Source organism: Manis pentadactyla, chromosome 11 (genome assembly GCF_030020395.1).
Source record: "Manis pentadactyla isolate mManPen7 chromosome 11, mManPen7.hap1, whole genome shotgun sequence".
NCBI lineage: Eukaryota > Metazoa > Chordata > Mammalia > Pholidota > Manidae > Manis > Manis pentadactyla.
Window position 1 is genome coordinate 100,646,835 of NC_080029.1, and position 27,457 is coordinate 100,674,291.

The 27,457-nt window shown below is 39.7% G+C and overlaps 1 protein-coding gene and 1 pseudogene across 1 annotated transcript in view; one reads left to right on the top strand and one right to left on the bottom strand.

Annotated features, from left to right (window-relative positions):
- Positions 1-27,457, top strand: part of TMOD3 (tropomodulin 3) — an 83,965-nt gene that overhangs the window by 23,511 nt on the left and 32,997 nt on the right. Inside the window, exons 2-3 of the mRNA XM_036917771.2 lie at positions 10,762-10,961; positions 16,760-16,916. Coding sequence (XP_036773666.1) covers positions 10,836-10,961; positions 16,760-16,916 — 283 coding nt within the window. The 5' untranslated portion in view covers positions 10,762-10,835. The remainder of the gene's footprint in view (positions 1-10,761; positions 10,962-16,759; positions 16,917-27,457) is intronic.
- Positions 23,368-25,901, bottom strand: LOC118928493 (poly(rC)-binding protein 2-like; annotated as a pseudogene).

Consider the following 27,457-nt stretch of genomic DNA (forward strand, 5'->3'; position numbering starts at 1 on the left):
GTGCATGTGAGAGTCATTCATGTTTTTGCATGTATCAGCAGTTGCCCTTTATTACTATGTAGTATTCTATTTTATGACTATGCCACCATTCATTTGTATATTCTCCTGATAATGGACATTTTTGGGTCATTTCCAGTTTGGGGATGTTATGACTAGAACTGTAATGAACACTTTTATATATCTTATTTTATTAATATAAACGTTTGTTTCTCTTGGATATATAGTTAGGAGTGAAATTGCTGTCATTATTGTACGAGTATGTTTAGTTTTAGTATATTCTGCCAAATAGTTTTTCAAAGTGGTTGAATCAGTTTGCACTCCACCAGCAATTGAGTTTTAGTTGCTCCACTTCCTTATGAGTAGTTGGTGTTATCATTCATTTTCATTTTAGCTTTGTTGATGTGTATGTGTATTTTAAATTTTAAAGAAAACTAGGCCATTTCAGCAGTTTAACATGAGTTTAAAAATATGGAGTTAGGCGTCTTAATCGAGTGTTAACTTTCCTATTAATTCTTAGCTTAAAAAAGAAGTAAGCATCCTTATTTTTTTATTTCTTAAACAGCTTCTTAAAGATCTGATCTAGGAAGAAACATCCTAAACAAAGTTACTGTCATATAAAGTTAAGAAGTTAACATTTCAATAATTTGAATGACTCCAGGTTAACTTAAGTGACTTTCAAAAGTTTACTGTTATCCTTGCAATTAATTACATACATTGGCTATTTTTTAATATTTAGCATGTGCCACAATCAGTTCTCTGTTGAGGATGCAGTACTGAACAAAACAAAGTCCCTGCTTAAATGTAGTTTAGATTTTAGTGACACGAATCAGTAAATATATAACATATCAAATAATGATGTAGAGGGAAATATAGGGTAAGAAAAGAAATTGCCTACTGCAGTGGGGGGATGGGGGCCTGTAGGTGTTGATATTTTTTATATAATAGACAGGGAAGTTCTCTCTAGTCAGTTGACATTTAAGCAGAGACCTTAAGGATGTGATATACTTATCAGATAGCTCTGATACTAGAAGACAGATTGTGAACAGGGTCTCCAGCTGAGAGGCTTTTGGCAATAGTCCAGGTAAAAGATAATGATGACTTGGATCAGAGTGGAAGCAATGGAGGTGTTAAGTATGGTGTAATAAAGGTAGAGCCAACAGAATTTGCTGGGTGGATCAGATGTGGAGTGTGAGCATTAACTCCAAGAGTTTTGGCCCAAGCAACTAAAAGAATGGAGTTGCTGTTTACTAAACGGTGAAAACATGAAAAGAGCAGTTATGGGTAAGCAAATTAGTAGTCTGATTTGTACATTGACATTTAAGATACTTGTTAGCTATCCAAGTTGAGAAATTTTTTAAGTCTGAAGTTGGACAGAGGTCAAGTTGGAGATATAAATCCAAGAGTTGTCAATGTATAAAATCACCTAGGGAGAGAGTATGAAAGAGAAGAGAAGCTGTCCAAAGAACTAAGTACTGGGGACCACTCCAACATTTAAAGATAGGGAAGATGAGTAGCTAATAAAGGAGAATGAGATGGGGCAGCCAGAGAGATAAAGAGGGACCAAGAGAAAATAATGTCCCCAAGGCCACATGAAGAAAGTGATTGGAATGAAAGGAATGATCTGTTGTCGAATGCTGTTTCTGATAGGTCTCATAAAGTGAGGAGTAAGAGTTGATGGCTAGTTTGGCACTGTGCAGGTCATTGCTGACCAGATCAGTTCAGGTGGAATGAAGTGCTGGGGACAAAAGCGAAATTGGAGAAGGTTTGAGGGAGTAAGAGGGGGAGAACTAGGGGTACTGAATTTTTTTCTTTCAAGGAGTGTTGCTGTAAAAAGGAGTCAAGACATAGGGTAACCTCTAGAAGGGGTATTTAGTTAAAGGAAAATTTGTTTTTAATTTTGGAGATATATTACAGCCTGTGTGCTCCTGGGCAAGTGTGGAGAAAGGGCACAATTACTGGGCAGTCTTGCATAAATGAGCAGGGATGGGATCTGGTCACAAGAGGCAGTATTGACCTTAGATGAGAGTCCGGACAGTTTATGAAAGCAAAATTAAAGGTAGAGTATGTGGGTATAGATGCCGGTAGATTGGAAGATGTAATGGTGGGCACTTAGATACCTTTATGATTGCTTCTATGTTCTTGGTAAAATAGATACAGTCTTCATCTAAGAGTGAGTAATAAGAAATATAAGGGGTGGAGGGAAAGAAGGTGAAATAGTCATGTAAGAATGGGAGAGTGACTGGCCTAGGGAAATGCAAGAGGATTACTAGGTAGCAATCTTTGATGTTAGTAGTGATAAATATTGAATATGACCATCTGTTTGTTTTTCCCCCACTTCATCTGTCACCTGTTGCAGGTAAGGAGTAGGAAGGGAGTTTTTGTCAGTGTTGGGGTTTTGCTAGAGTCTTTCCACAGAGAGGGTCAAAGATGTTCCAAAGGGGTACAATTACTGGTAATAATAGAGACTGGATTACAACCATGAGAATGTAGGGCTGAGGTAGGGTGGAGGACTGGACCATCAGAGGAGACAAGGTCAGAGTAGCTAGGCACTAAGTGTTGGAAGGTGGCTGTGTAGATCTTGAAACCTCTGATTGCTGTGTTCCAATTCATGACCATCTCTTTAGCAGTTTGACTATAAGCATTGAAGATACTGGAAAGAAAATAAATTAGAGACAATAATTGTGTAATGTTTCTTTAAAAATCATGACAAGTTATTTGCTTTTTTAACTTTTTAGGCTCAGCTCTTTGGCAAAAGATGATATCAAAAATCGTATTAACAAAGACACAGGTTTTGGGTCAACCTACAAATGTATTAAAGGCCATAGCCGGCAATCGTTTTATTTAGTAGTTTTTAGTTGGTTTATTTATATTGTTCAGTTAAATGGTTATTATTACTATGTTTTTGTTCAAAATTATCATATTAGAACAGTTCACAATGTAGATCTGAAAACGAACCATTATGAAAATATTAAAAAAGACCCAGCAATATAGGTGACAAAGGATCATGTTTGGCCCTTCAGAAAAAACAGATACGGAATAAAAAATAGATATGTATTATTATAAAATCATATTTATAAGATGTTTATACTTATATAGTATACATACTATAAAATATTTGTATCTTATATTTATATTATAAATGTTATACTAACTGAAATTAATGTGGAAGTTATCCCTTAATGTATCTCTTATCCTTGTCCCCTTACATCCAATCTGTGAAAAATGCTTTTGGCCTTGCCTTCAATATGTCACACATTTACGCACTTCTTCCCATCTCCATGGCTACAACTTTAGGCAGAGCTGCCCCTGTTTCTCACCTAGACTGCTGCTGTTAGCCGAGTCCCAGGCTGCAAGAGCTGCTAGGCATCTTTCAGCCCTTGTTCAAAAGTCATCTTTCAGAACAATCTTTCTGAGTCACTCAAAAGTAACCTTCCTGATTCTCACCTCCCCCATACCATTGTCCCCATTTTTTTCCTCATAGTATTGTTATCTGATACTATTCCTCTGTTCATTGTTTTTTGTCCATGTGCCACCTTTAAAATAAATTAGAGCAGGGAATTTGTCTGTCCTGTATACTGTTGATGCCTATTATCTGGAACAAGTCAATTCCAGATATGGGAGATGTTCAAAATATTTGTTGAATGAACAGTAAATATATTGGAAAACATTCATCTGGGAATCTTGAGGCAAAAAATAATCTCTGATCTTGTAGGTCAGATTGGTTCAGTACCCAGGGTCCTAGGAGAAGCCAGTAAGGACAAGGTACACAGTCTTAAGTCTAGCACATAGCACATCTGAAGAATGAGGCTTGGTGAGGGGATAAAGGGGCACAAAAATTCTCAATCATAATAGAAGTTGGTCATGGGGATGGTACTACAGTGTGGAGAAGATAGCCAGTGATTCTGTAACATCTTCCTATGTTGACAGATAGTAGCTGTACTAGTGGGAACAAGGATTTAATAATATGGGTAACTGTTGAACCACTGTGTTGTATACTTGAAACCAATATAAGATTGTTTATCAACAATATTTTGATAAAGGAAAAAAAAACAATGAGGCTTGGTGCCTCCTGAGGAGAATTAACCCAAAAGAAATTCAGTTTTTTTTCTGATCCAGTAATTTCATTTTTTAATTAATTAATTAATTAATTAATTTTGTGGTCATTAATCTACAATTACATGAAGAATATTATGTTTACTAGGGTCCCCCCTTCACCAAATCCCCCCCACAAACCCCATTACAGTACTGCCCATCAGCGTAGTAAGATGCTGTAGAATCACTACTTGTCTTCTCTGTGTTGCACAGCCCTCCCCATGCCCCCCACCACCACGTTATACATGCTAATTGTAATGTCCCTTTTCTTCTCCCCCCCCCCCCTTATCCCTCCCTTCCCTCCCTTTCTCCCCAGTCCCTTTCCCTTTGGTAACTGTTAGTCCATTCTTAGGTTCTATGATTCTGCTGCTGTTTTGTTCCTTCAGTCTTTCTTTGTTCCTAGTCTTTGGGTTTGAGGTGAGTCTCTTGTAAGCAGCATAGAGATGGGTCTTGCTTTTTTATCCATTCTATTATTCTGTGTCTTTTGATTGGTGCATTCAGCCTATTTACAATTAGGGTGATTACTGAAAGATATATACTTATTGCTATTGCAGGCTTTAGATTCGTGGTTGCCAAAGGTTCAAGGTTAGCCTCTTTAGTATCTTACTGTCTAACTTAACTCACTTATTGAGCTAGTTTAAACACTGTCTGGTTATTCTTTATTTTTCTCCCTTCTTATTCCTCCTCCTCTGTTCTTTATATGTTGGTTGTTTTATTCTGTGCTCTTTTGTGCTTCCTTTAACTGCTTTTGTGGGTAGTTGATTTTATTTTTTGCCTTTAGTTAGTATTTGGTTGGTCTGCTTTCTTTGCTGTGATTTTATTTTCTCTGGTGATATCTATTTAGTCTTAGAAGTGCTCCCGTCTAGAGCAGTCCCTCTAAAATACCCTGTAGAGGTGGTTTGTGGGAGGCAAATTCCCTCAACTTTTGCTTGTCTGGGAATTGTTTAATCCCTCCTTCATATTTAAATGATAGTCGTGCTGGATACAGTATCCTTGGTTCAAGGCCCTTCTGTTTCATTGCATTAAATATACCATGCCATTCTCTTCTGGCCTGTAAGGTTTCTGTTGAGAAGTCTGATGATAGCCTGATGGGTTTTCCTTTGTAGGTGACCTTTTTCCTCTCTCTAGCTGCCTTTAAAACTCTGTCCTTGTCCTTGATCTTTGCCATTTTAATTATTATGTGTCTTGGTGTTGTGTTCCTTGGATCCTTTCTGTTGGGAGTTCTGTACACTTCCATGGTCTGATCGATTATTTCCTTCCCCCAGTTTGGGGAAATTTTCAGCAATTATTTCTTCAAATACTCTTTCTATCCCTTTTTCTCTCTCCTTCTTCTGGTATCCCTATAATGCGTATATTGTTCCTTTTGGATTGGTCACACAGTTCTCTTAATATTGTTTCATTCCTGGAGATCCTTTTATCTCTCTCTGTGTCAGCTTCAATGCCTTCCTGTTCTCTGGTTTCTATTCCATCAATGGCCTCTTGCATCTTATCCATTCTGTTTATAAATCCTTCCAGAGATTGTTTCATTTCTGTAATGTCCTTCTGGATATCATCCCTTAGCTCTTGCATATTTCTCTGAAGCTCCATCAGCATGGTTATGAGCTTTATTTTTAATTCTTTTTCAGGAAGACTGGTTAGGTCTATCTCCTTCTCAGGGTTTGCCTCTGTGATCTTGGTCTGTATCAATTTCTTCTGCCTTTTCATGGCAATAGATATATTTGTGGGGAGCTGGCGCGTGTGTTGGGTAAAAGAAAGTCCCTTCTTGCCAGTTTGTGGCCTTCCTCTCCTGGGAGAACAGCGGCCTCTAGCAGCTTGTGCTGGGAAGCTGTGTGCAGACGGGGCTTCTGATCTTGCCCAGCTGCTATGGAGTTTATTTAGCTCTGCAGTTGCTGTGGGCATGGCCTGCCTCAGGCCGCATCTCCAATATGGCGGAGCCACGTCGGAGGGGTAACAGGCGGGAGGCTGTTTATCGCGGTGAGGGGCTTCCGAGCTGCGCTGCGGGGGTTTGGGCGCCCAGAGTTCCCCAGGATTCCCAGCTGCTGGGCTAAGTGTCCCAGGGCACTTCCGTCCAGCTGTGGGGTCCCTGTCCCTTTAAGACTTTCAAAAAACACTCGCTTTTCTTTGTCCTGGGTGCGGCGGCTGTGGGGACCCGCTCACAGGTCTTACTGTCCTGTTTCCCTAGTTTCCAGCACCCCACGCACGCACTGTGTGTCTGTGCTTTGGTGCAGATGGCTAGGGCTGGGTGTTCAGCAGTCCTGGGCTCCCTCTCCCTCCCCGCTCCGACTCCTCTCCTCCTGCCAGGAGTTGGGGTGAGGGGTGCTCAGGTCCCGCCAGCCGCGGCTTGTATCTTTACCCCCTTTGTGAGGTGCTGGGTTCTCGCGGGTGTGGATGTAGTCTGGCTGTTGTCCTGTGTCTTCTGGTCTCTCTTATAGGATTAGTTGTATTTGTTGTATTTTCAAAATATATATGGTTTTGGGAGGAGATTTCCGCTGCTCTACTCACGCTGCCTCTTGGTTCTCTCTTCAGAAATTCAGTTTTTCATCAGGGCTTACATGTAATATTATACATACTCTATATATGTAAATATTATGTAATTTCAGGGGTCTGATGACTGATAATCAGATGTTTTTTGTTTTAACTGGGGAAGATTAAATAGCAGAGAATGATGAATATCAAGCCAAAATGGGTTGACCCTGAGGGAAGAAAAGGTACAGAGGCTGCAAAGGATTAACAGAAATATCAAAGACAAATTAACTGTCTTTTCCATTGTGATAAGGAGAATAAAGTTAAGGAGCAAGAGGGATGCTAGATAACTGGGGAATGATGAGGCAAATACAGAAAAAGGAAGGGGTGGAGGAGAGACTGATATATATGATCCAATTAAACCAAATTTGGCTTACCTGTATGCCACCAGGTACTGTCCCTGGTGATGTCAACTCAGTAAGGAATGAGATCCAGGAGAAACTCTGCTCTTCAGGGTACTTACAGAGTACCCTCTATTACAGTGTCATTGTTGGTTTCTCATGAGATAGGTGTCATTAGGAGTAGCTGGCCAGACAGCCCTAGTATAGGACTTCATGTTGTGAACATCAGTTTCACCTTTGCAGAGACCTAATTTCAATCCACTAATAGGTGCCCTGTCTCTTAAAAAGTGAAACATGCTAACCATACTAATAAAAGATTGTTACATAAGTCAAATGTCAGTGTATTAATGTACAGTGAAAAAGCTATGCAAATAGCCAAGTTTTAGTTAGATTACTTGGCAAGCATGGAAAACAGAAAGGGGAAGCATGGGGTGATGCAAATGTTGAATGGCATCAGGCTTTGGTCCCCTAATGCTTTTCAATACCAGGGAATCAGCCAGTTCCATCTGCTGGTCAGTACACCATGCTTCCCTTGACCATAATGAACAAAGCCAGTCTTGCTTGATGAATGCCACTGTCTTACACCTGCATGCTTACTGCCATCTTTCTTGAGTTATGTTACCACCATTCTATATGTATTCTCTCTGCTTCTTTGGGAAGCATTCTCTTACCATTTTATGTTGATATCATCAGTTACACCCTTAAGTTTTGAAGATACTTACGTACAACCTGTGGTTAAAATGGAGGTGTATACAAGGATATGGCAGCATTGATAAGGATATCATTAATACCAACAGTTACCAAGGAACAACATGAATTGTCACGTACTGAATCTTCAGGAATGTAAATTGATACAACCACTTTGAAAATAGTTTTATATTACCTAGTAAAGTTGAGTAATACCATACCCTTTTCCCAGCAGTTCCATTCCTAGTTTGAACAACTTGGAGAAAACTCTTGCACATGTATACCAGGAAATAAGTAACAAGATTGTTTATAGAAGAAAGCTAGAGAGGGAAAGCTAGAGAGGAATTCCCAAGTAATTCACATGTTCGTGTATACAATGGAATGCTACATAGAAATGAAAATGAAGGAAGTGTAGCTCTCATTATATGAGCATGAACTCAGAACAATATTGAGTGGAAAAAAGCAAGTCACATACTGAAAGATAAAGAGCAGGAAAGATACTTACTGTATGAGTTCATTTATATAAAATGCAAAAACAAAGTTAAAACTATTAGGGGTATGTATAAGGTTAAACCAAAGAGGAAAGAGGAGAATGATCAATTCAGATTTCAGTACAGTGGCTGCTGCTTTCAGGAAGGAAGATACAACTGTGAAGGGGAACATGACAGTACTGGTATTGGTCTCTTTCTGAAGCTTGATGGTGCATTCAAGGGTGTTCATTTTATTATTAAGTAATACTATAACCTGCTTTGTGTGACAGATTTTTTTACTTTGGGATAAAGAGCAATCTATTAGACTAAGATATTAAGTCACTCCAAGAAATGTCTTGTTCCAGATCTCTAGAACCTGGGGGCATATAACATCACCTTTGCCCCCAGTATTCATTGCTACTATATTGTCCATTATTAGTAGGATGAACATTGAATTTATGGCTCATACTGGAACACTTTTGAGAATAAAGAGAGGTGATGCTCAAAGTAATTAAATAATATGTATTTCTTTGAAATGTTTATTGACTAAGTAATTGACTTTATTATATATTATAAACCTCAAAAATAAATTATATTAAACCACATTGAAATCTTTTTATATTGGTTATCCCAACATTAAAAAATAGGATAAGCTAAATAATTACTCTTAGTACATATTCATGTACTTCTTTTACTTTCTTACCATTATCTAAAATACCATGTCATTGGTATTTTCATTTAGGGAGTATTTTTTCAAGATGGTTGTCTTGCCAGTGGGTTTCAGCCCTGGGCAAATTCATTATGGATTCAATGTGACCAAAGCAATGACAGTAAAACGTTCTTGGGGTGAAAGGGTTATACTAACTTTATTTCCACGGTGGCAGGTCAGTCACTAAAATCCCTTTCACTCAGGTCGAGTCTGCATGCAGCAAGCTGGTCTCTGCCTCTGGGCCTCTCTGCCCACACAGCTATCCCCTCTTGGCCCGCATAGCCATAGCCTTCCTCTGGCTCTGTTCTAGGTGCTCCTACCATTCCAGCCTCTGCTCTGCTCTGCTGCAGCCTTGCAGCTGTGCCACCATGTTGCACAGAGCACTGGGCAAGGCTCTTTATATATAGAGTCAATAACCGCATTGCCCACACGTGTGTAGTGAGCTAGCCAACCAGGGCCAGGTGAGAATCCTGGCCACAGGAACCTTCACTTTATCCACAATGGTCTTATTTTTTATTCACCTTTAAAATTGCATTTGATGGTTAATGTATTTGGAAGTGCTGATACTTACCATAAATCTTCTCTGCAGACTGTATTATATTTGAGAAAATACACTCTCAGAATACTTGGTCAGCTTGCCATATTTAAGTTGGAAGTACAAAATGGAGGTTTACCAAACTCAGTAGTGACAGCAATGTTAATAATTTGTTACCCAAAGAAAGAAAAAAAAAACATGATAATTGCTAAACCAGATGAGATACCAGGTGCCAACAGGTGTAAGCCAGCCCTGTCTGGGGCCTGCAGTTTAACATCTGCATAAGTATTCTCTTAATTTGCTTGTTATTTGCAACCCAGGTGGTTGCTAGTCAAATCACTAGCTGACAGACCCTGTGGTGAACCATCCTTTCTTCTTAGAAGATGAAAACACTTAAAAGGATCCATAAAATGTTACTGGTTTGAGGAATGAAATAGATTAGTTAAAATATTAAGTTGGGAAACCTTGGGTGAAGTGGGTGGTAATGGAAATATGTCAAAACTTTGAAGTACTGGATGTTTTGCAGCCAAGAAAAATTGAGCCAAATCACTAAGGATTATTTCTTGTTCACATAGGAACATTTCATGAAACAAATGATCCACATTTATGGCTAGAATTTGTATTTATTTTTACATCACTGTTTGGGTAGGTTCTTGTTTTAAGTATCCTTTCTGATAGAACAGTCCTGCTGTCTCTGGAAAGACGTTGCTTGTTGAGAAACTCGATAGTGTTTGGGTGAGACCCCCATGGTGAGAAAGTGACAAGATCAGACCCTCCTGCCCAGCCTTGCCAATCAGTGGGTGACATATCCCAACATGGTGTAGAGTATTGCACTGAAACATTTTCAGAATGCTGTATTTTCTCCCTTTAAAAATAACTTTTCCAAAAAAATTTTCTGAAGCACCTTTTCAAACTATTTTTTCCAGTTACAATATGCCACTTCTCACACAGGGAGTGTATTAATATCCCCCATGTTAATATTGAGTCAGAAAATATTCTCATAAACTATATGCAGTAAAACAAACATGCCTTAAATATACTGTGCTTGAAAAAAGTACTCTTGCAGCAATAATTTGAAAGTCATTGATGGAAAAGTTTTATTTTGGCACATACTATAAGTTCTTTCCCCCAAAACTCAGTTATCAGAAATTACTAATTTTATCAAGTAGCTGTTTTAATGGATTTGAGTTTTATTTCCTCTTCTTCCTTTTTTTCCTACTTGATTTTTTTTTTTATCAACAGAAGACAATGATAAAGGCATTGAGTGATCCACAAAGATGATGTGTGATATATGGTTAAAGAATATATGACGCATGGAAATTACATTTTATTTAGACTAATAATAGATACAAGTTGATGGAAATGACTTAATATTTTAAATGTGTTTGTTTCTTCTCTCTATAGCTTTAAAAAAAGGTAAAACTCACTTCTGACTATACTGAATAGCAAAAAATAAGTGACTTCGGACACTGCAAATCATGGCACTACCATTCCGGAAGGACTTAGAGAAGTACAAGGACCTAGATGAAGATGAGCTCCTTGGGAATCTGTCAGAAACAGAACTGAAACAACTGGAAACTGTTTTGGATGATCTTGACCCTGAGGTAGGAGCTAATGAAATAACTTCTCAAGCTCTTTGAAACTAAGTAGCTGCCTCTGAGCAGTGAGCTTTTTCTATGACTTTTCCCTAGTACTCCCAACCCCCCTCCTCTTTATCCAAATGAACTTTTTGCCACCTCTCCACATTCCTCGCTTCTGCCTCCTTATCTCTACCTACTGACATGCCTGTTCTATTTTTTTTTCAACATCTTTATTTTGAAACATCTCCTGAAATGTTCTTTCCTTTAAGAAATCTTTTCTCTCCCAGGAGAGAGGAGTGTTTTTGGTAAAATGCAGGAGATGATTAGCTCTTTGATGCATACCAACCTCTGTGCCTCTTAAGAGCTTCTGTACCATAATGGCTTCAGTTTAGTGTCTCTAAAAGGTTCTTCATGCCCTTAAATGTAATTGTTATCTTTCTGAAAGATGCTGACCAAATTGAGTAAGTTTGTAGTCATTGGTCGAGTAGATGTAAGTAGACTCTCAGCAATACTGCAATCTATATGGAGCATACCTGAATATATATATTTATGTTTTAATTTGCAGAGTACATGTTGCTTGTCTTATAAATTGCACAAGGCTAAGATAGAGACCCTTGACCCCTTTGTTATTCCCTGGTATGTATCAGGAGGAGAGGAGAAGCAGTGAAAGGAGAACCCAAACGTTATTGCCTTCTAACCTGAAGATAATGGTCATTTGCTAAGCTTCTTTTCCCTTTTTTTGATACACTTTTAAAAATTGAAGTATATTTGATAGTATAATATTATATTGGTTTCAAGTATACAACATAGTGATTCCATAATTATGTACTTTATTAAATCCCCACCCCAACTAGTCAACATAGAAATCTGTTGATTTCAAATATATTATCTGTCAGCGTAGAAAGATGTTACAGAACTATTGACTATATTCTGTATGCTGTACTTTCGTCCCCATGACTAATTTATATTATGATTGATATTTTTGTGCCTCTTTATCCCTGTTTAACCTACCCACCCCAACCCTTCTCCCATGGTAACTACCAATCACTTCTGAGTGTCTGTGAGTATATTGCTGTTCTGTTCATTTTGTTTTGTTTTGTTTTTAGAGTCTACATATAAGTGAAATCATATGGTATTTGTCTTTCTCTGCCTGGCTTATTTAACAAAGTGTAAAGCCCCCTATGTCCATCCGTATTGTTGAAAATGGCAGGATTTCTTTCTTTTTTTATGGCTGAATACTATTCCTTTGTATTATGTACCATATCTTCTTTATCCATTCATCTGTTGATGGATACTTTGGTTGCTTCCATATCTTGACTGTGGTAAATAATGCAGCAATAAATATAGGGGTGCATATATCTTTTTGAATTAAGGATTTTGTTTTTTGGGGGTAAATTCCTATAAGTGGAATGACTGGGTTGTATGGTATTTCTGTTTTTAGTTTTTTGAGGAACCTGCATACTGCTTCCATAGTTACTGCACCAGTTTATGTTTTATACCAACAGTAAAGGGTTCTCTTTACTCCAACACTTGTCATTTCTTGTCTTTAGAACAGTGGCCATTCTTACTGCTATGAGGTGATATCTCATTGTGGTTTTGATTTGCATTTCCCTGATGATTAGCGATGTGGATTATCTTTTCATGTGCCTGTTGGCCATCTGTATGTCTTGTTTGGAAAAATGTCTGTCCATGTCCTCTGTCCATTTTCCCCCTTGCCCCTCAAGCCCGTGTATACAAGCACCCATGGCAGAGGCCCCCCTAAGCCCTGCTAACCCTTGGTGAAGCTTCTAAGGGTGCTCTGGTCCACATGTAAACCTCTGCCCATTTTTTAATTGTGGTTTTGTTTGTTTTGTTTTTTTGGTTAGGCTTCTTTTCTTTACCATGTTCCTTTATGCTGAGATGCTGATTTTTAGTGCCTTCTAGGTATCAAGGTAGAGTTTATTTTGTGAAATTGTTCTTGTTATTGCCACATGTTTATTTCCTGCTGGTATGTTTTTGAATTTTTATTGAGAATTATACTCCTGTTTTCAGCATGACTTCAGCACTTGGATAACGTGTTTGTACTGTAGATAAAAACTCTTAGTGATAATTGTTACTATAAGGGAAATATGCCTAACATCCAACTCAGGATAACATGTTTTGATCATGTCACAGCAATATTTTCTACAGGCAGTTCAACCTATAGACCTACTTGAATCAAGTGGTTGTAGAACTGGGAGACGCATGAGAGCTTGTCTAATCCAGAGGTTCCCAGCTGTGGCCCCGTTGACACTGGGGCTGGATGCCTCTTTGTTATAAGAGCTGCTAGGTGCATTGTGGACTATTTACAGCATCCCTGGCCTCTGCTTGATCCATGTCAGTAGCACACCTTCTGTTTTAAAATGTACCTGAGATTTTCTTTCAATCAGTTACACTAAAATTTTAGATAGGAACAACTACCTTGAAAGATGAGTTTATTATTGACAGTTCCCAAGAGCAGGAAGCACATGATGACACAAAGGGCCACACGAGGAAGCACCCAAGTTGGTCAGGAGGGAAAAAGAGCAAGGAGAAGCATGGTCCAGAACCTTTACTGTAGTATCTGAGGGAAGGATTGGGTGAGACAGGGTGGGCAAGTTTGAGCAAGTTTAGGGTTGGATAGTTTGAATAATTTCAGTGGGCTCGGGTATAGGAGTAGCCTCTAGTTATCTGGTACTTGGCCTGGATGATTTAGGGCAGGGGAAATGCTGGCTTGGTGTGTGAGAGAGAAAGGAGGGGGTTGGGGAATGGGCTCTGGATTCGTTGGTTTTCCCATGAATGATACTCTAGTGGAGGGAAGGGGGTGTTGTTTGCTACCCTAGGAATGAAGTAGCCCTAGAGGGGCAGTCTTTCCAGGACTAGCAAGGTGTCCAAGATGTCAAAGCATCCTAAAATTACAGAAAATAAATATGATTAATACCCCCTCTCCCCAGCTGTGACAAGCAAATATATTTCCAGTCATTGCCAACTGTCTCCTGGGGGAACATTCCTGGTGAAAAACTTTTCTATAGATGGGAAACAAAAGTTAGGTGATTTGCCCCTGTTACTGCAATTAGGGAAAGAACTAAGACTAGATCTCTCACTGCCTGATTGGTCCCCGGCAGAATAATGGTCTTCCTGTTAAACTACAGTGAGTGTCCTGTTGACAGATGCACTGTGCTATAGGTGTGAAAGCTGATGGTTTGTATCTTCTTGGTTGCAAATCCATGACCTGCTTCTTGTATGAGGAAGCTTGAGTTCTAACTTCCGGATGTATTTTCAGCTCCCCAATCCTGGTTCCAACTCTCCCAACCTCAGGGTACTGTTGAAACTATAAGAACCGTGGTGTTTATTGACAGCATGCCACTAATTGGGTGAAGTTTTTGGAGAGTGCCAGTAAAGTGCCAGGTAAGAAAAGAGGGCATGGATAGTAGCAGCTACTTCAGCCAGAGAAACAGCCTGTAACTGACAGTCTCAGAAGATAGGCAAGAGCAAAGTGGCTGAAGGCTGTATGTGGTGCCTATAATATTTGGGAGGGCTATTGTACTTTCCTTGTGCTGCACTCGGTATATATTATTTGCTAACACACTGCATTTTCTTGGGATATCTATCTCTAAAAGCCAGCCAGCCAGCCTAGGCAATAACTATTTTTTCATTTCCAAACCTGGGACTATACTATTAAAACAAAATTCTGCTGCAGAGAGAAACATGTACTTTTTAGTAGTAATCATTTAATGAGATTTTTGTCTGTTTGTTGAGTAATTATGACCTATTAACTAATCTGATTAAGATTACTTTTTGTAAAGCTTGGTTCATGGGTTTATGGTCTGCAAAGCCAATTAGCTGTCACCTGTTTTGTCAAAGACCATATTTAAAATGCCACAATTCCAGCTAACATACCATTTAACACCTGTATGTTTCACGTGGGCTTGAGCAGGTGGTTGGAGCAATGTGACTTCATCACTCCCACCATGGAACAGCAAGATGTACATACATGCCTTATTGATGGTGAAGAAAAGTAACTTTGATTCATTTGCCTAAATGAGCATTTTTCTTTAAAAGTTTTCTCAAATCTTTATTCAATAAGTAGTTGAAAGTCAGCCTATAGATCCAGGCGCAATGCTAGCTTAGGGAGTCAAGAACACACAAAACAAATGTGGTTCTTGCCCTCATGATACAGGCTGGTAGGAGTGGGGGGAAGTTAGACAATTTAAATCAAATAGTCATGCCATATGAATACAAGACCATATAATGGGAGGTCAGAAAACCTTCCGTGGGGGAATGGAGCTGCAGACTGAACAATGAGTAACAAAGGATGGACAGAGCATTCCAGGGAAGTCCTTCTGGTAGAAGAAAGCATATGGCAAATGCAAGGGAGGAACAAGGATAGAATGGGGAGGGTGTGTGAGATGAGGTGGTGGGAGTGAGGGCTGTAGAGACCCAGGAATATCAGGTGGGAGGCTAATGTAATATTCTATGCCAGCTTGGATCATAGCTTGGACCAAGTAATGACACTGTAAATAGAAGTGAACAGACTAATGAGTCTGTAGCAAGTAAAAATGGATAGGACTTTGTGGTTGGTAGGGAATAGATTTTTCATGTGTAGCTCTTATCTTGATTTCAAAGCCTGTGGGTAGAAATTTTGTGTTTCCTTTTTATATTCCCATGGACAATTTTGTGTGTAAAAAAAAACTCAATTCAGGGTCAGAAATAGACTTACTTTGTGTTTTATTGTTATGGGTGGGCCTTCTGTGTAATGCTTACCATTACGTGGGGAGAACACAAAGGTGAATTTTATGGAAATTATGGGTCTCAACAAATGGCCAGAGTTAGAGTGCTAAATTTTCTAGTTTTAAAATTAATATCTGCTATTGTTATCTCTATAAAATCTCCCTTTATAATGAAAAATTACAGCATCCATGAGATTCAGTGTCATTGCCAATATTGGGAAATGTTGCAAGAGTGGGTTTGCCCCTTTGTGTTACTTCTCTGATTACCTTCCATTTTCAAAGCAGAGGAATACCCAGGAATGTGAGACAAGGCAATATTACCTCTTTGTCTTAGGACAAGCAGAAGGATGGAGCTCATGTTGTCTAATCGTCACTTGTTATTACTGGGCTTAGTGAAAATTGAGAGTAGGTACTATAGGGGATAACTTTAACCCATTGCCTCCCACAATGCCTGCTCTGTCAGTCACTCCATGCATTCAGAAAGACTGTACCCACAGAAACCCAGGGATGTTGTTCTGGCTCCAAGTATATGTCGGGGCTCCTTCCTGTATGAGTAGCAATGACAGTGGTTACTGCACATACATCCTAGTGCTGATGGACACACACACACACACACACAAGTTCAGCCTTTCACATTGTATTTAAACAAAAACAAGTAAACATTAATATCCTGATGTTCTACTATATCGTATGCATGTTTTTATCATGAGAATATCTTTACAATGAAAAGAAGTCATTATGAAGGACAATGATGTATATAGTCATTTAACATACTTTTGTAATAGAATTGTTTTCTGTTTATACATATATGTTGAGCAGTTATTAGGCATTAAGAAAGCTATTTTTTATTACCACCCTGGGACATTTAAAAAGTAAAAGATGTTCCTTCCAGTAGAATACTTTCTGAAGAAAATGTGTAATTTTAATAATGTAAGTGAATTCTATGTAATAAAAAACATTTGGATAACTTTTACATTGTTGCCCTTCCTGTTACAATATTCTAGTCTGTAATTCTTTCTTACATGGGTCATGTGTGGAAGCTTGTGGCATTGGCATTGACTTGGGTCATAATGGCTGATTCATTCTCTTTGGCAGAATGCCCTTCTGCCTGCAGGGTTCCGGCAGAGGAACCAGACGTCAAAGTCCTCCACGGGGCCATTTGATAGAGAACATCTCCTTTCATATCTGGAGAAGGAAGCATTGGAGCATAAGGACAGAGAAGACTATGTGCCCTATACTGGAGAAAAGAAAGGTAAACACAGAAGTTCAAAGTCATTATTTGATAGCACTTGATTTTTCTTTTTATAGGTAGATCTTAAGATACGACACTTAAAAATGTTTTAGGTAATTTGGCACGTCATTTATGTTATTCCATCAAGTTGGCCAATAAGTTCCTTCTTAATGCTTTGTTAGTAAGGTTTGTTATACAGTGACTTTATATAATAGTTCTTAGTTCTCCACTGTAACAAATTTAAAAATGTGCTGGAATAAAATTTTAGATTCACTAGGTCATTATAGAATGTAAAGATGTCAAAACACTTCTAACTCGTGTCTTAGAAGTAAAATGTCATAAAACAATTCAGGCTATATTTTCAAAGACCCTTTTTAAATATAGTTTGTCTTAGTAATCATTTTAATTGCTAATGCTTCATAATCATTACTTTCAGGAATTTTTCTAGTCCAAGTCCCTCCTATTGCAGAGTTTGACCTTGGGTAACCTCCATGGAGACTGAGTATAACTGTTTTTTAAAGTTCTATATGTAATAACACTTAACATGAAGTAGGCTTCATTTTTTGGCTTTCAATACAGGTTGGTCTAAGAACCAGATTCTACTTGCACTCTTATTTAGGACATGGTTTATGGAGCACTAGAATGGTGGCAACAGTAGTAAGGCTGAAAATCAGCTCTTCCAGCACTGTTTTTACATCTGAATCCTTAAACCAGGCAGGCAGAAAGGTTAGTGCATAGTGCTTTTTCTAGTGAGGCTTTAGCTTTTTGTTTGGAGGGAAGCCATTCTCAAGAATTTTGCCACAACTCTGTCACATGGCTACCCCTTAGCTGCAAGGGAAGCTGGAAGATTCATTTTTGCATTCCAGCTTCTGTAATAGAGAGAGGCTAAAGAATGAATTTTGGGGAGGTAATCCATAAGGTCTGCATTAAGTCTTTTGGAAATTATCATCTCCAAACCCACTCTTCTTCCTGTAGATCCCACCTCCTCCTCATCTCTAGTTGAACGTCACTACCTTTGCTTCTTGTATTAGGGTTCTCCAGAGAAACAGATAATAGAGTCCAAAGGGGGTATGTTTGTAGGGAGAGAGAGGAAGGGAGATTTAAAGAATTGACTCATGTGATTGTGGAGGCTTACTAAGTCTAAAATCTGCAGGATAGGCTGGCAGGCTGGAGACCTAGGGAAGAGTTGTAGTTCAAGTCCAAAGGCAGTCTGTTGGCAGAATTCTCTCTTGCTTAGGGTAGATCAGTTTTTCTTCTATTAAGGCCTTCACATTATGGCTTCACTCAAAGTCCACTGGTTTAAATGTTAATCTCATCAAAAAACACCATCACAGAAACATCCAGAATAATACTTGACTAAATAGCTGGGCACCATGTCCAGCCAAACTGGCATATAAAATTAACTGTTAGAGATATGTATGGCATGTCCCCCTGGTGTTCAGGGCCAGAAAAAGAATCGAAACCAATGCATAGTTTTGAAGTGTAGAGAATCACAAAGATATGCAAAAATATCAGTTCCTTTGTATTTCTCATAGAAAAGACTGCTGGTTCTATTTTCTTGTGTACAGTCATACTGAGGACACACAGTTTATAGTGCCAATCCTGTTTATATAGGAACCCATAAATTTGAGAATAAGTATTGGTTCATCACCTTTTACCATTACATAAAATGATTTCTGGGTATAATTAGGAAGAAAAATGGAGATAGATAGGGAGAGAGAGAAGTGGGGAAAAGAGATGGCAGGAAAAAAAAAGAATTTGAGGATAATAAGAGAAAATAAGAGATGTAAAGACTACTAAACTGACCCAGGAAGCTTCCCAGTTGCTTTTGTTTCATAATCTCCAGTTGCCTAGGAAAACGATCTTGGAGGTTTAGAGGAAGTAAGAAAGAAGGTGGAGAAGAATTGTGGAAAATAAGAAAATATCAGAGGGGAGAAATGATAAGAGGTGATGAGGAAGAGATTTAAAGAGCTGCATTTTTCTTGAACTGACCCAGGAAGCTTCCCAGTTGCTTTTGTTTCAGAATCTCTTAAAATTTATTTCTTACTTTGGGTTTTAGATGGGTATGAAATAAATGCAAGTAGTTGAGTAAAAAACCAGTAATTTTGCATTCATAGTCAGTGATTTTCTTTCTATAATAACTCAGTATGTTTACTGTCTCTTAGCTATGTGTGTTAGTTAAATAGTACTTATGAGCAGCTATGAAGTAGTGATTAAGATTGTGGCATTCTTTAAAATAATGAACTTTAAAGTGTAACATGCTCACAGAAAATGCACAAATCAGAAGGATACAACTCAGTGCATTATATAGTGAGCCAATGGACACACCAATGTAATTACTGCCCAGGTAAAGACGTTATCAGCACCTCCGGAAGGTCCCTTCATGCTTCCCCCTGTCACTTTGCCCTTTCTTCTTCCCAAAGGTAACCACCATCATAGCTTGGAATATGAAACATTAGTTTTGCCTGTTTTGAAATTGATATAACAGGAATCATACTGTCTAGCTATCTGCCTTGCCTGTCTACTTCATACGGGTTTGTGGGGATGATATTTTGTTAATGGGTGTAGTGAAATCACTGTAAAAACCCTTTAGAGTGTAATCATTGTAAAGGATCATATGGGTGATGTTATTACCAAACAAGGGATTTCCATTCTCTGTCATGGGGGAGTGGTCCAAAACCACAGAAATGAGTCACTGAGTTTCAGCGGGTCTATCTGATAGAAGCAAATACTACCACCCTAGACTGTGGGGTCAAGCTTAAAAGCCATGTTACAGTGCCTGAGACCTAAAGAAGTGCAAATTCATCTTCAGCAATTGGAGAACTTTGGTTGTCGAGCTCTCCTTTGAAATGTAGCTAAAAGCCAGCTCTAGTCTTCTCAAATCCACCGTAGGCTCCCATCCTTAAACAGTTAGCTCTGGTTTCCTTAGGTGCTACTATGTCTTCCTTTGTTTGGGTCTAATCCCCAAGATCTTGATCATGTCCCAGAAGATCCTGAGACTAATTCATCTGCATCTTACTAACATACCTCCCAATCAAAACTAAATGTGAATCCCCTCCTTAACTCTGAAGCTTATTTTTCAGATGCCGCTCCCATGATTCTTTACCCTGAACACCTGTGTTGAACCCCAAATTTCTTAATAGCTTATTTAACAGGAGATGGACTTTCAGATTGAGGATGCCTTCCCAGTTAGAGGTTCTCCTGGTTCTTCATTAAAAAATTTGAGAACATTAAAAACAAAAACATTTTTTTGGTGTTCTTGGGCTAATTAGAGTCTGTAAACATTCCATTGGTCTCTAAACTAAGCCATTTTTCATCCTAAGATGACTTGTAGCAGCATTCAGTACCCAAGAACAGTGTTATTTCTGTACCAGGGAATGTTATTGTGATGTTACTCAGGTCCTTGAACTCCTTCCGAGTTATATGCCAAAATCATTGTCTCTCTTACATAGTGATCTCTCATTGTAAATTGTTTTTAAAGATCAATCAAGTGACTAGTCACTTTTTTTAAAAAACAAAATTGGAAGCTACTGAAGGATTTCCCAATCATTAAATCCAGTCATTAAAGTACTTTCTCATACTCTGAGATTAATTAAATGACAGTGAATTATAGGCATACCATCTTTCTGGAAATAAAATTACATGAAACTGGCATGACAGAAGGAATCCCCTTAAAACAGAAAATGGAACATTTTGGGATTTTTCCTTTTGACCACAAACAAAAACTAAATACTCATGGCAACTTTTATCTTTCTAAATCATCTAGAAATGTTTTTAAAGACCTGACCAACTAAGAAGGACACTTGAGAGTTGTTATAAATGAGTCATTTCATTTTGTAATTTGTGAAATGATTATTTATAATTGTACATTTCACAGATTTAAAAGTGTATGTCAACATCTGAGATGGAGGAATTAATCCAACTTGAGATTCAAGGCATTATACCTTCAGATGCATTTTGGGAACATTTTGTACTACACTACTAAATTTTCTTTTATTAGTATAGTTCTATTAATAGCAACAAGAAGGTATTAGGAACTAGTAAGGCACAGCTGACAATAGGTGTATTAGAGTTGTTTTTAAGTGCATTATTTATAATAGAATCCACACAATATACATGTTAAGTTCATCTAAATCTAACAAGCTCATGGTAAGAATGGCATGATAACAAGTAATGTTGGTAAAGATTAAAGGAAATGTCTTTCCTATGAGTCTGCAACATTCAAAATGTTGAGAAACTAAATGTTTAAGAAAAATTAAAAAAAAATACTTCTAGTATACATTTCTTTTACTTGAAGATAGATTAAAATGTTGGGAAGCCATTTACCTCTTTCTCCTTGAAATTTTGCAAAATATGTAACTGAGGCAGAGACCAAGAATTGGGTGAAGGAGAGTGTTCATCCAGTTCTTTCTTCTTCCAGAGGATGGTAAAAATGCAGAGTGCTGACTATATAGCTGATTATTACTTCCCATTACATTTTTATATACCCTGAATATTCTGTTTCCAAGATAGATAAGGCTTAGAGCCTTGCCATGAATTTGACAAGAAATAATTTGCAGTCTTTAATAGTTCTTACACGTTTTGCTCCCCTCCCCAATCTGATATCAGACTTTGCCCTTACCTAGCCTAAGTTTTTTTTAAATTAATTAATTAATTTTATTAAGGTATTATTGATATACACTCTTATGAAGGTTTCACATGAAACAATGTGGTTACTACATTCACTCCTGTTATCGTGTTCCCCCATACCCCATTGCAGTCACTGCCCATCAGTGTAGTAAGATGCCACAGAGTCATTATTTGCATTCTCTGTGCTACATTGTCTTCCCCCTGAAACCCCCCACACCATGTGTGCCAATCATAATACCCCTGAATCCTCCTCCCCCACCTCTCCCCTTTAGTAACTGCTAGTCCATTCTTGGAGTCTGTGAGTCTGTTCCTAGCCTAAGTTTTTTATCCCTGAGTGCCCCTGATCTCACAGACAGATCAGAGCCATATTGCACCTTGTATGCTACACTCTGGTGAAGCAGGGAATTCCGTGTAAGCCACTGACTCACTCACGTGGATTTCTCCCTTAACTTGCAGAGCACTCCAGTTCTCCCCGTGACCCTTAGGGTAGAGCCAGCATTTTGTTTTCCCTTCCCCTCCCTGAGAAAGGAATGCTGTTAGGTTTCCTCCCCACAATCCCATTTGCCCCACCCTGTTTAGGAAGGTGAATTTAACCAGATTGCTTTAAATTGAGGACTTCTCATATGCTTTCCAAGTTACTTACTCACAGTTACCTTAGCTTCCCAGAAAACTTACTATAATTACTCTTAGACTAAAAGAAGCGTCTCTCACCTTGATGAATATATGATTTCTTTTAAGAAAAGACAGAACTGATCCTTTAGTAAACCAAAAGGATGGTAGTTACTATGTGCCTAAATCAATAGGAGTGTATAACTGCCAGGGAACATTTGGTTTCCACTAAGTTCAAGATAAATACTGGCTCTTATTTTTATGCTCATATCGTATGAGTTTTAAATATACCTTATATACCTCTAAAAAGGGTCTTCCTACACAGTGAAGCTGATACTTGAAATGGACTGCTTAAATTAGTCATGCATATGGTGACATCTCCTTTTCAGACTGGTTGCTGTATCTTTTGAATGAGTCACTCATTACTCCTTTGGGGCAAGGAGTTAGCTGGACGGATCTTCATCCTGCATGTTAAGATCTTGTTTTAAGGGAAACTTTCTCTGGATAACAATCCCCACTCTGGACTTTCCTTCCCCTCAAACATTTCTGTATGTAATTTACATTCTATAGAATACTGCTTTTAGTGGTCCCCAAATCATATACTTTGAGGCTCTGTGTCTTGTCAATGGGTTTCAGCCCCAGGCAAGTTCACTATGGATTCAGTGTGATCAAAGAAATACAGTAGAACATTCTTGGGGTGAAAGGGTTATACCCAACTTTATTTCCACGGTGGCAGGTCAGTCACTAAAATCCTGTTCACTCAGAGTGAGTCTGCATGCAGCAAGTTGGTCTCTGCCTCTGGGCTCCTCTGCCCACACAGCCGTCCTCTGGGCCCCTCTGCCCACACAGCCATCCTCCAGGGCTCTCTGCCTACACAGCCGTCTTCTGGGCCACTCTGCCTGCACAGCCGTCCCGCACAGCCATCCTCTGGGCCTCTCTGCACAGTCGTCCCACACAGCTATCCTCTGGGCCTCTGTCCTCGGCGCTGCCACCACTCCAGCCTCTGCTCTGCTTTCCTGCAGCCTTGCAGCCATGCAGCCGTGCCACCATGTTGCACCCAGAGCACTGGGTGGAGCTCTTTATATAGAGTCAGCAGCCATGTATTACCCACAGATGTGTAGTGAGCTAGTCAACCAGGGCCAGGTGAGAATCCTGGCCACAGGAACTCTCATTTTATCCACATGAGGAAACCATAGGGAGCCTTTTTATAACAGGAGTTGAATATTCACTGTGGATAAAATGAGAGTTTCTGTGGCCAGGATTCTCACCTGGCTGTGGTTGACTGGCTCACTGCACACCTGTGGGCAATACATGGCTGTTGACTCTATCAAAAGAGCTCCACCCAGTGCTCTGGGCGCAACACGGTGGCAGGGCTGCAAGGCTGCAGGAGAGCAGAGCAGAGGCTGGAGTGGTGGCAGTGCCGAGGACAGAGGCCCAGAGGATGGCTGTGTGGGACAACTGTGCAGACAGAGGGGCCCAGAGGCAGAGACTGGCTTGCTGCATGCAGACTCACTCTGAGTAAACGGGATTTTAGTGACTGGCCTGCCACTGTGAGAATAAAGCTAGTTATAACCCTTTCACCCCAGAAACGTTTTGCTGTTACTTCTTTGGTCACACTGAATCCATAGTGAATTTGCCTGGGGCTGAAACCCATTGACAAGACATTCACTAAGTGGGGTTAGGTTTCAAAGGGAAAAGGTATTTTTGGAGTTGGGGCTTGCCTTCACCCTTATGCCAGGTGGAGGGATTTTTGGCTGTTTGGTTCTCCTCAGAACTGCCATGATGCAGGGAGACATGATTTTACTGTGTTAATGAGTATATATTTTGGGGTGAAGTTTGGGTGAACTTCTCTTCCATGTTGGAACTAGCCAGTATGGGCCAGTCTGTTATCTGTATTCTCAGTCCCCTCATCCCACGAGAACAGCTCACGCAAATGTGTAGAATTTAAGCAAGCATGTAGCCAAATGTAAACACCTGCTGGAGTCCCCCTCCTCCCTGCTCATGTCTGGCTGTGTACCTGCTCTAACAAATTGACCATCTTGTCATTATGAAATGACCTCTTTTATCCCTTGTAATATTCTTTACTCTGAAATGTACATTGTCTGATATTAACACAGCCAATCTTGCTTTCTTTTGATTAGTGCTAGCATGGCATGTCTTTTCTCTTTATCCCACCAATTATTTGTTCTCTCTTTTTTCATATCTTCTGTATCACTACTAAACTTTTGAACCCATGGAATGTAATTATAACAGCTTTGATTATGTCCTTACCTACTAATTTTGTTCCAGTCTTTTAATTTTTTTGAAAATTTTCCAATATTACAGAACTAAACTGAAATGTATTAATATTCCACTTTTATATTTCCATGACAAACAAAAAAAATGATGAGCCAAAAAAAACAAAACAGGTATCAGCATATTAAACTAAATATGGATCTCAGCATTAACAACTGAATAGAGCAAGGAATTAAAATGCTTTAATTTAAAAAATTCACGAGTAGATGATAAAGTGTGTAGAACCTGAAAATTTACAAATTATTTAAAATCTGGAATTGCTAACTGTTCAGCATCTATGCAGATGGATCGTGGTTGGTGGTGAACAGCAGAAAGGGGTTATGGATGAATCTATATTGTCATGGCTGTTCCCCATGCCACCCGTCTCCAAGAGAAGCCTGACATTGATCAGATAATTTAGCCAGGCTAATGCTGGCGGCCGATCCAGTGATGGTAACCTGCCTATCAGTTGATTCTTCATTGGGTTTGCAGTTTTGATCTGTGCTCCAGACATCTGACAGTTGTCACTGATTTTGGCGCCTTGACTCCCAATTATGCAGCCAGTCAGATCATTTGGAATGGTGAGTTCAGGAGTAGTTCTGAGTATGTGGATCCACACCTGCACTGAGCCCAGCATTGTCATGCACCATGGGAAAGTGAGACTGTTATATTGCCAACTGATGCACCTTGGTCAAATCTGGCTGTGGAATGGCATACTGTCCTTGAATGGTATAGGCCTCTAGAGGTGGTCCCTCAGGTCAGGGTTGAGGCATATGGATGGGGTGGCGTGAGGAAAGCCTTGCTGCCACTGCCTCTGTGCTGTATCTGTCCTGACCACCTGCAAAGATGACTAGAGAACTGGATGGCTTGGGCCAGTCCAGGATGGTCACCGCCTTCTGCAGGAATTCCAACATGACCACACAGATCTGTTTCACACACTCAATGATGGATTTTGGAATGCTGGCGATAGTGATGGCCCACTCAGTTGAGTTGGGGAGCATATCTCCTGCCACCTGGACCTGAGCTCCTGTACTCGTATTTCCTTGATCTTGCAACCACGTTTTCCAGTGAGAGAGCTACACTGACTAGCAGGAACCAGCCTCAGGGTGACTGGGAGTCTACTGGCAGCTGTGCTATTGCTCATGGAGCTGCTAATATCTTCTTGCAGTTTGTCAGTGATCATAACAAAGGCTTTGAAGATGGCATTAGTGGCTCCAGCCAGAGTGAAAATCCTCTCAGGACAGTTCCCTTCAGAGATGTTGATACACGCACCATCTTCTTAACTGATTCTCCTTTCTTTCCAGTGATACCGACAATTTCCTTCTTATGCATAAGTAGCTGGATAGTGAGAGTGATGTTTAAACCACCTTTGATCACACTGGTATCCATGTTGAGCAGTAGTCTAGAGAGCTGGACTTTGAGTGGTCAAGTCTTTGGTCTCTGGTGGGGATGAAAGCCAGAAACTGCAAGTGCAAGGTGACTGAAGGCAAGAAGGGAAGAGGGAGCGGGTGGGAGGCTGGGGGAGTAAGAGGAGCATAGGGGTGGGTGGGAAGGCAAGGGGGCCCCCCATGGACATGTGGAGGAGGAAGTGGAGTTGGAGGATAAAGAGCAGGGAGGGGAAAGACACCCCAGGCCAGGTGAGGGTGGCGGAGGCCGGGCAAGCGGAAGAATACACAGGCTGAAGCTGCTCCAGCTGCTGCCTTTGCTGGTCTGGGCCTTACCTGCTAATTTTACATCTGTCATTGCTAAACTAGTTTTGAAAGATTGATTTTTCTTTGCTTATGAATTGAATTTTCCTGTTTCTTTGCATGCTAGTAATTTTTTATTGGATGTAGACATTAGGAATTTTAACTTGTTGGGTGCTGGATATTTTGGTAGCCCTATAAATCTTGCATTTCATTCTGGGATTGAAAACAGTTTGTTCCTTTAGGGTCTTGCTTTGAACATTTGTTAGGTGGGACTGAAAAGGGTTCAGTCTAGGACTAATTATTTCTCTGCTACTGTGGCAAGACCCTTCTGAGGTCCCTGCCCAGTGCCCTGTAAATTACGAGGTTTTTGTCTGGCTTGGGGGAACAGGTCTATTCCCCACCCTGCATGAGCACAGGCACTATCACCTGTAATCTTTCAGATTTTTAGCTTGGCCCAAGGTAGTTCCATCACATACATTGGCTGATTAGTACTCTGCCAAACACTGATAGGCAGCCCTCTGCAGATGACTAGAGCTCAATGTCTGTAACTCTGTCCTTCAGTGCTCTGTCCTGCAGATGCTAAACCCTGGACCTCAGCTGTCTGCTCAATGCAGAATGTTCCCAGGCCCTGCATTCCTGCTCCCTCTGCCACACCCTAGACACTTCCTCCAGGCAGGCAGTAAGCTGGGCAGTCACAGGGCTCACTTTGTTACTCATCTCTCAGGGACCACTGTCCTTGGTTGCCTGATGATTGGTGTCTTGAAAACTTCTTTCATATATTTTGTGTGTTTTGGGTTGTTCAGGCATGTAGGTAAACCCTGTTGCTAATCCTCATCTTGGCCACAAGTAGATGTCTCCAGTATCCTATCTCTGCAAAGTGAAGGAGCTCTTACTGTCCTTATAATGTCTTTCTAGCTCATTATCTAGTGTACACAGGCTCACTAAACAGTTGTTGAATAAATAAGCATGTATTGATGATCATATTGTAGTATTGAGCAGGTTATGTGCATCATTGTGTAAAAACAAAAATGCCTTTCCAGCATCTGCTCCTCATCCATTGGTTTGGTTGGTTTGAGGTTTGTGTTTCCTGTCAAAAGGTATATCCCAAAGCCCTTTGGAGATTGTAGTGGCCTAGTTTCCTTAAATCTTTTCTGCAAAAGGGCATATAAACATATAAACAGTAAAATTAGCTAGGCCTTACCTCTCTGTAGGAATGATATAAATAAGAGCCATCTCTATTTCTTGCTACACTTATTGTGTACTCTGCCAGGATGGGAGCTGTGATGTGACTAACATAATTCTTAACCATTTGCAGTAGCTATAACTTGGTATCAGAGCAGAAGAGATGAGGACTTGTGAAGA